Here is a 9,477-nt window from a genome sequence, read left to right on the forward strand (position 1 = left end):
CTTAAAAGCCCTCTTCTTCTGGTTCAGAAGTCCCTTGATATCACTTGTGATCCAGGGCTTGTTGTTTGCATAGCAGTGTACAGTTCTTACTGGAACAACAACGTCTATACATAAGTTGATGTAGTCAGTAGTGCAGTCAACAACATCCTCAATGTTTCCACTGTTGGCGAGTCCTACTCCTTTCCGCTTCCCACAGGCTTTAGTGTCTCTGTCCGCCCTGACCATGCTGAAGGCAGGTAGCTCCATGTTAGCATCCGGAATGCTAGATGTTAGCCACATTTCACAGAAGCACAATAAACTGCACTCTCTGTAGGTTTTGTCATTTTTCGCCAGCGCAGCAAGCTCGTCGACCTTGCTCGGTAGCGAGTTCACGTTTCCCATGATTACAGAGGATACAGAAGGCTTATATCGCCACTTCTTCTCTAGCCACTTAGCTTTTAGCTTAGCTCCAGCTCTGCAGCCATGATACCGTCTCCTCACCTCGTCAGGTAAATGGGGAACCACGCCAGCGGGGGACTTTTTCAGAGCAAGAAGTTGGTGTCTCAAATAAACGAGTTTTGGCTTGTGCACTGGATGTCATTAAAGAATCCCCTCTTCTCTACAAACACCTCCCACTGTTCTTCTATGAGGCCGACCTCTAGGTCTGAGAGAGGGTCACTCTGGATGATTTTCATGGATTTCTTGGACATGTGAGGGGTCGAGAATGTCGAGGAAATCCACCCATGAACTTTCTCCAGGTACTAGAGGTGGCCTCTTCTCTGTCTGTAGTTGAGAATTTCTCTTACCAGGTATGCTGGGGAACCCTCAGTGTCCAGAGTATGGGAAGGTATAGTGTCATGGGGCTTTTGTTGGGTGGCACATGGGCTGGCTTGAGCAATGATACATGGAATGAGGGTGATATACAATTTGCGCAGGGTATGCAATAAGTTATGCGGTTGATTTGCCTCATCACCTTGAAAGGTCCAATGTAGCAGGAACTGAGCTTCCTACATGGGAGTCGGAGGTGGGGGTTACAGATCGAGGGCCATTGACCAGTTGACCAGGCGGGTAATCAGGATGAGAACGGTGTCTTCAGTTGGCCTGGGTATACTGTGGCGCACTGCTCTCTGTGGCCGCATATGAGCACCCTCCCATACGACCCTGCTGTGTTGATACTACTCATCTACTACAGGGACATTAGACAACTCCGCCAGACCATGCGAATAATGGGAGCTGAAAACCCAATACACACTGGAAGCCCAATGGATGAGTGGGTCAAAGAGTTTTGTGCATATTCAGCTCATGGGTTACCACTGTTCAGAATTGGACAACATAATCACAGTGTTAGTTCCTTGGCTTAGCTGTAGAAGTTGTGGTCCAGTGTCTATTCCCCCTCCAGGGTATTCAAATACCTCTCGAATTTGCTGTGAGAAATAGGAGAAGGAACTTGTTAATTGAAGATCATTATCTCAGACTGCTCTCCCCATAAGCAATTACATTACAAAGGCACACTGTGTAGTCTCCTCAGTAAAAGCCTCAGGTTAATGAATAAAATAGATTACACTGATGGAGAAATTCCTTATATGTCTCTGCAGAGCCATCATACTTGTCAGTGACCACCATTTTTGCCCCTTTTGCTCGCCACTGTAGGCGTCCTTGAATGGTGTTCAACAGTTGTTCATTTATTGCATGCAATGTGGTGAGTTGCTGCTATAGAATCTCTGCTGGATTTACATTTGGCGAAATTTTCTGTAACAATAATGCAGATGGAGTAGATGTAGTGTTTTATTAAGAAATCTGAGCATACAAATCCAAATCGTGAGACAGTGAGAACAAACAGGAAACAGTCAGAGTCCAAAAACCAGAAAATAGCAATCAGCATGGCGACAAATCCAAATAAAGACAAAGACACAAGCAAAACCGAAAAACTGGAAAACTTGGTCATACATGGAAGGCAGACAAGATCAATGGAAACAAATGGCTTGAAAATGCAAGTAAACTGGCAAAACCTGGCAAAGAATGAACTGTGAGTGTGTGGTATATAAGTCCCATAGACAGGAAGTGAACACTGCATGACCCGGAAATGTCAATATTCAGACGAGGGTTCCCACTGGTGGCGAAGAGGGGAATGTGCACCGCATGCCATTACATTTATATTAGGTTTGTCTTACCTGCATCTTGCCCTGTTGTAATTCTAGTGCACTTTTAAGTTCATCATGTAAATGTGTAATTAAGATTCTGGGCCTTTAGCAGGAAAAGTAATTGGATTGCTTTATGTGAATGCAGTTTATATGAATGCAGTTGTAAGAAAATTTACAAACGCATGCCTGCTCCATCCTAACAAAAACCTCAAATTTTTATTAAATTTTATGAGACAACATTCAAACAATATACCTACTGACTTCTAATTCTAGTTCAACTAATTCATCTTTTATTTTGAATCACTTGGTAATTCATAATTTGGTACCTTATTAAATTTTCACTTTTATTAACTACATCCATATACAGTTTCTTAAGTTGTAGCACTGTAATCTTCATGAAGTGGGGATCGAACCCATGGAAGTCGTGATCATCCGAGTGCAGAGAATCAGACCCACATGCAGGATGAAATAAAATTATTTATTTATTATCCAAACTAGAACAAGACTTACACAGAACACTGTACAAATACAACATGACTAACAAAAACATAACATGGGAAACCTGGAAATACAAAAGTTAATACAAAATACAAAATTAATAAAAGTTTGAGTGATGGGGGCCTGTGTCCCAGTAGAAAATTTTATGCCTAGCAACACCAAGATTAAATAAAGATAAATATTAGTTCTTTCTTTTCCTGTGGTTTTTTCACTGGGTGTAAAAACCTGATGAATTTCTGTAAATAACAGGCTAAAATGCTGGCTGACAGACAGCCCTGTGTTCTCAATCCACAGCAAGTGTTAGGAAGAGATGAGGAAATGTGTAGAACATCACCTGCTCTGTTCATACTTTACGATGGAAGAGTCATTTCAGCACTTTTGAATTCAGGGCTTTTTTTCTAGATCATGTGTATCGTCAGAGAAATCAAGTTCTGATCAAGCCTTTGTGTGTGTGTGTGTGTGTGTGTGTGTGTGGGTGTGGGTGTGTGTGTAAAAATGGACAAGATTTTGGTCTTGAATAGGCCTCTTTAAAGATATAATATATGATTATTATTATTATTATTATTATTATTATTATTATTATTATTATTATTATTATTATTATTTCATCCCAGTAGTCATTATTTTAGCTTATAGTGTCTGGATCATAATTTGTAAATTCTTGTTTTGTCCTGTTCCTACCTGTATTTTTAACATGAGGATGAATCTGTCTACATTCTCTCTGTGTATCTGTGTCTTGACCCCATATTATGCATTATGACTACAGGTATAAGAAGATCCAAAAATGAAACAACAGCACTAGGTGTGTCTTTCTGTTCAAGATTCTTATTTTCCTTTTTCAAACAGAGAAAACACATTTTGATGTTTTCTCTTAAATCTGTTTATTCTGTAATGTATTTGGAATTTATTAATCATTTCAATAGTTTGATGCAAATTTCTTCCAATCAGAGAAATAAGAAGTGAAAGTGATACTCCTCACCTGGTAGTACACACAGAGGCAGACCGAAGAGTGAAAAGCACACACACACACACACACACACACACACACACACAAACACACAGATTTGCATGAAGAGCTCTGAGACCCAGAATAGATCACCACTTTCAGCAGATGTTCATGGTTCTTCAGCTAAACTCACTCAAGCACAACACACAGCGCTGCACTCGACCTGCTGTTAAAGGTGCTGTTCCAAATCACTGCCAAAGACACTTCGCTAATGAAAAAGGAGACCTGCTTTCCACATTGAAGCTTTATTTCAGCAGAGCTACACCACTGACATCACCTCAGACTGCTAAGCATGGTTTAAAGCATGCACTTGAATTCTAGTGGACTTCACAGTGGCTCTTTCGGAATGAGGTGACCTGAGTGGTGTCATGGTGGGAGACGATACAGCTGAACCCTAACCCTAACCTAGCTCTGTGTCTTCATCATCACACCACACTGCACACATTCCCTCATATCTACTACTATTGTGATAGTACTACTTACTGTCACAAATGAAATCATCACAGTTTTCTAAATATCAAGTATCTAATTATCAAGTACATTTCTGTTCTATCTCGTCCCCCACACACCAAATCCATATAGACTATCCTGCTCATGAAGACTGCTCAAAAACATGTATGGGCCTTGCAGCAAAATCCTACTTCCCTACCTCCTGAAAACACACAACATTCCTGCCTAATGGTCAGGTTTCCTTTTTTGCTGATATAGTTTTACTAATAATTGCTAGTTTTGTACTGATGTTTGGACACACTGACTCACTGTGGTGTTTGACATTATCTCCAGAGTATCAGAAAATATGAAAGATATAATTCATTCTCATCATAATCTCTGCTTAGGGTTAGGGTAACTGTAACAACCATAGATAAATTTGATTTATGAACGAATAAATGATGTAAATTTTTGCGTATGAATTTCTCAGCTTATGTCTAGTCTGGGCTAGAAGGACAACAGTCTCAGCTGCATGTCTTCATAGAATTTTGTGTTATTTTTCTAATTAATGTTGTTGTTGGTTCTTCAGAAGTAAACCTAATCAACTTTAAGAATATTCTAGAAGTGGATAGGCTAAAACAGAGACCAAAGTATCGTATGTCTTATTTCAGTAAGAGAAGTGTTTTACTGTTATAGATGTTTGACAAGTTCAGAGGTTTGAGATGCCACCTCTCATCTATTTACGTTACTTTTCTATCAGTTCACATCAATCAGTTCACTACATGCTGGTTGCAGTGGAGCTCCAACAGTCCCATTCCTGATTGATGGACTTTCCTGGTTTTGATGTTTCAGGGTTTGGTGGAGTTTGGGGTGGTGTTGCTCACTGAAACTGTGACCAAATGAATCATAGAGTTTATATTTTGGTACAGTATGAGTAATCTACAGAGATATAGTCATGATTAAAATGGTTTAATTTCTATAACCATTGTGTCAGTATTTGATTATTTGATGGGGCTTGGAAAATATCATAAGCTTTGGCATAATTTATATGAAAAGAAAATGCTTTACATCTTCAATCTTCACTCAAACAGATTTTCAGTGATTATTTCTCTCAATTATATGTTACTTCAAAATACAGCACATATAAAAATTATAAACCCAAAGTTCCCTGTGAAAGTATGGAATAAAATACCAATGGAAAATTATTATTATTATTTTTAGCAGCAGATACTGAGACAGATGCATTGGTGATTTGTGTATGATGTGTTTAATTAACAATGTAAAGCAAACGTGTTTACTGATTCAAAAGCTTTTATTAATAATTCAAAGCAGGACATTGCAGTGATCCACACACTTAACACATATTTAGGTGATAATTAAGAAGAAGAGCTGAGTTAAACTGAGGAGTGTGTGAGCTCACATGTTAATAACACAAATGAAATGATGAGAGAGGATGATTTGAGCAGTAAAGGCCACATGTACCACACAGTGAAGCAGTAGAAGGTGAGCTGAGTAAAGTGTGTGTGATCTCACAGCTCTGAGCACTGCTCTGTGTTCACTGTGCTCACCACAGTAGGTTGGTTGTCTTTGGAGGCCTCACAGGTCACCACCTTGTTCCTCCACTGCTCCGGGTGGAGGCTCAGTGTGCTGCTCCAGCTGTAGAGGCCGTCAGCGTTCAGAACGGAGGTGCTGCTGCTTTCCCCCGAGCTCCAGCTGCTGCCATCAACCTTCCAGCTCAACTTCCAGTCCGAGGGGAAGCCCTTGTAGGCCACACACATGAGTGTGACCTTCTCCTGCTGCAGCTCCACACTGGAGGGGGGCAGCACCGTCACACTGGGCTGGGTGACACCTACACACACACACAGAGGTGAGACAGGAATGGACAGCTGTCAGTCACTCAGGCTTTGTTTCAGCTCACTGTGTGTGTTTCACTTCCCTTTATATCTTACAGAGCAGAACTGAGATCAGTGGAGCATCACAAACGTTTCACATTCAATTCTAATACTTTTACATCTTACAGCTATAATGATTTATATTATTGTGAACATTTGTACATCAAGTTCAATTTTAACTGTACTTTACCTTCAATAATATGAAATATTAATAATATTTATAATGTGATTAAACAGCATTTAATTAAAACATATTTATAATTTAAATAAATACATTCTAGCCTTCAGGACATCTGTTCATAAAGTCAGAGTCTCTAAGATATTAAAGGTATTTAGAATAATTCAGTGAAACACTGTTACAGTAATTTGCACAATGAATAATATATGTTTTGGTCGTACATTTAATGTAAATTAAAATGAACTATTAGTACTATAGTCAGATACATTTTGTGAAACCTATTTTACCATGAATCTGAACACACTCCATTTCAGTAATTAGTAAACAGGTTACTTACGGCCCACAGACAGTTTGGTTCCTCCACCAATAGTTGCGCACAGTGATACATTCTTCTGAAGCCGTCGTACAAAAACCTCTGTCACACTACAGTGAACACACACACACACACACACACACACACAGTTCAATAATTGTTGTTTAATTTACAGAACACAACTGTAAGATTAAAGATTTCTTCATAAGTAAGTTTTCTTCATCACTCATCTGTTTAAACTCAGTGATGTTTCAGTAAAAAGGTCTGACTCTGGAGCACAGTGTACTGTACACACTGCAGAAGACTGGAGGAGAAATAACACTGAATGATGGATTAGTGATGAGATTCATCTCTACAGTCAGAAACACAATAAACATGACACATGAATATAGTAAAGAATAACTTTTTAATGTTGATCTCTTCTACATCTCCTCTGTAGTCAGTCTGAATCCTGATGGAATTAAACTGAAAATCTGAACTTCTCTACTACATTTATACACTTGAATCAATTCTATTATAAACATTTAAGTTTCTTTCTCTAGTTCATCTTAGACCTAAAAGTATTTCCCAGAAAATCCCCATCAGACTCCAGACGTAAAATTCACACAATAACTCTGTAGTAGTGTGAAAATGAAGACTAGAAGAATGTGGTAAAGGTGTTTCCATACTTAGAGGACACTTTGCATTGGCAGCACATGCTTCAGTGCTCTGGGAGTGTTTATAGCGCTGTGACTTTAACACTTCATGACTGAGAGCTGCTGCTACAGCAACTTCACCCACAGCTACCATGACTTTGATCCCCGTCTTCATCTGGACACTGATCCTCTGGACTCAAGGTCAGACACTGCTTCATATTTTATCTCTACAATGATCTGTTCATACTAATACACTTATTGTTTCTATTAGAATATTTCAGTTTCATGCTGCGTTATTGTGTATTTTTCAGAATGCAGAGGTCAAGCCACAGTAACTCAGACTCCTGCAGTGAAATCTGCTCTTCCAGGAGAAACAGTCACCATCAACTGTAGAACCAGTCAGGCAGTGTATCATCACAGCTCATATGGTCACTACTTCAGCTGGTATCAGCAGAAACCTGGAGAAGCTCCTAAACTCCTGATTAAGCTCGCAAATCAGCGACAGTCAGGTATTCCAGCTCGTTTCAGTGGCAGTGGATCTGGATCTGATTTCACTCTGACCATCAGTGGAGTCCAGACTGAAGATGCAGGAGATTACTACTGTCAGAGTTGGCATTACATCAGTAGTATCTGGCACTCACACCGTGTTATAGAGTCGTACAAAAACCTCCCTCAGTCAGATTGTAGAGAGACTGAACTGCTGCAGCTGGGAGAGACTGCAGGTGCTGAGTTGGAGGATGTGATACGACACAATGACACTCTGTGGAGGAGAGGAACCACACCACACTAACTCACAACTCACATTAGAAATCACTTTAGAAATCATCACACCACATCGTACACATTCCATCACATCCAACAGTTTAACATAAATATTTCTGCACTTTTCTAGATTGTTGTTGTTCTATTTATCATAACTCAAACTGTTTGATCATTTCCCATTTATTCATTCTCTGTTACTAATCCTATACCCAGTACATTCTCTGATTCTGACCCAGAAACAATTCCTGTTATTAATCTGGTCTTATTAATTAATATAAATCTGTTTCAGGTTACAGTCTGGTCCTGCTCTGGATTCTGACTCAGTCACTGGTGTAACTCCTCTTGTCCGCAGACTCTTTCTCAGTGTTTTTGTATAAACCTGGTGTTCATTCTCTTTATTTCCTGGTGCAGACTGAGACCTGGTTTCCTGCAGTGGATTCAGGGACCATGTGTGTGTCAAACTCTCACACACCTCTTGTACTGTATCAGTTTAAACAATTTCATTCTTTTAATGCTGTTTCTGTCAAAAATCAATCTAATCCATCTGTCATCCTCATTAGTCCTAAGACCTCCTCACTTCCTCCACTTTTAGACTGAAACCTCCCTTCAGACAAGCCTCCAGACTTCCTGCCTACTCTCCGTCTCTTGAACTCCTTTAACTTGATTATCAACAGCTTCACTTTAACAAACAATGGTTTACATGTTCTGGACCTGGTCTTCATCCATCTATCATACATCCCTGCCTCACCTACCATTATCTATTTTCATCAGCTGAAACTAAATCTCAGCAAGTTGAAGCTGATGTAGATCCCAGGAGAATCTTCCCCATGTCAGGATGCTGTGCTCTCTGAGTTACACCATCTGACTTTCTCTCCTCATATTACATCAAAACTCTTCTCTGACTCGGCCCTCAGGTGGAGGAATGAACTTCCTCTGGCTGAATGAAAAGCTGAGTCACTATCTGTCTTCAAAGAAAGACCAATTCCCTTCAAACACCAAGCACTAAAATGAGAACTTGTTAAACTTCTACTGTTGTTGTGCTGCTCTACTAATGCTAACTAATCATGAACAGTGATTTAACTTCAAAATATTTTATTAGACAATGAGGATGTGTTTTGCTGGAGATTACAAAGCACTTCTCCCTCACTCTGGATTAGGTCATCTGCCAAATACTGTAAATGTAAATATTTTTAAGACAGAGTGCATTACTACTTCCTGTGCTTCAGGTATCCTTCCTGTTTGCTGATATATTGAATCAGGAGACATATAGCATGGAGGTGTGGTGACCCAGTAAAAGTGAAAGCTACAAACACGTGCCTGCCCCATCCTAAACAAAACCACATTTTTTCTGAAATTTGATGAGACAACATTGAAGACCAATTCTATTCAAACACCAACCACTAAAACAAGCACTTAAAAAAACTCATCTTCCTCTGTTCATCAAGAACAGTGATTTAACTTCAAAATATTTTATTAGACCCTGAGGATGTGTTTTGCTAGAAATTACAAAGCACTTCTCCCTCATTCTGGATAAGGGCATCTGCCAGATGCTGTAGATGTAAATATTCTTAATATAGAGAATGCATTACTACTTCCTGTGCTGTCCTGTGCTTCAGGTTTGCTTCTTGTCTGCTGATATATTGT

At 39.5% G+C, this 9,477-nt stretch overlaps 2 gene segments (V, D, J or C); one reads left to right on the forward strand and one right to left on the reverse strand.

Annotated features, from left to right (window-relative positions):
- Positions 1 to 5,486: 5,486 nt before the first annotated feature.
- Positions 5,487 to 7,225, reverse strand: LOC131364602 (immunoglobulin lambda constant 6-like). The segment is given in 3 exon segments: positions 5,487 to 5,902; positions 6,461 to 6,515; positions 7,202 to 7,225. Coding segments are annotated over 3 exon segments (399 nt in total).
- On the forward strand, positions 7,224 to 8,169 carry LOC131364603 (probable non-functional immunoglobulin kappa variable 6D-41). The segment is given in 3 exon segments: positions 7,224 to 7,272; positions 7,383 to 7,754; positions 8,123 to 8,169. Coding segments are annotated over 3 exon segments (468 nt in total).
- The last annotated feature ends 1,308 nt before the right edge of the window (positions 8,170 to 9,477 follow it).

The sequence above is a fragment of the Hemibagrus wyckioides genome, linkage group LG14 (genome assembly GCF_019097595.1).
Source record: "Hemibagrus wyckioides isolate EC202008001 linkage group LG14, SWU_Hwy_1.0, whole genome shotgun sequence".
Lineage (NCBI taxonomy): Eukaryota > Metazoa > Chordata > Actinopteri > Siluriformes > Bagridae > Hemibagrus > Hemibagrus wyckioides.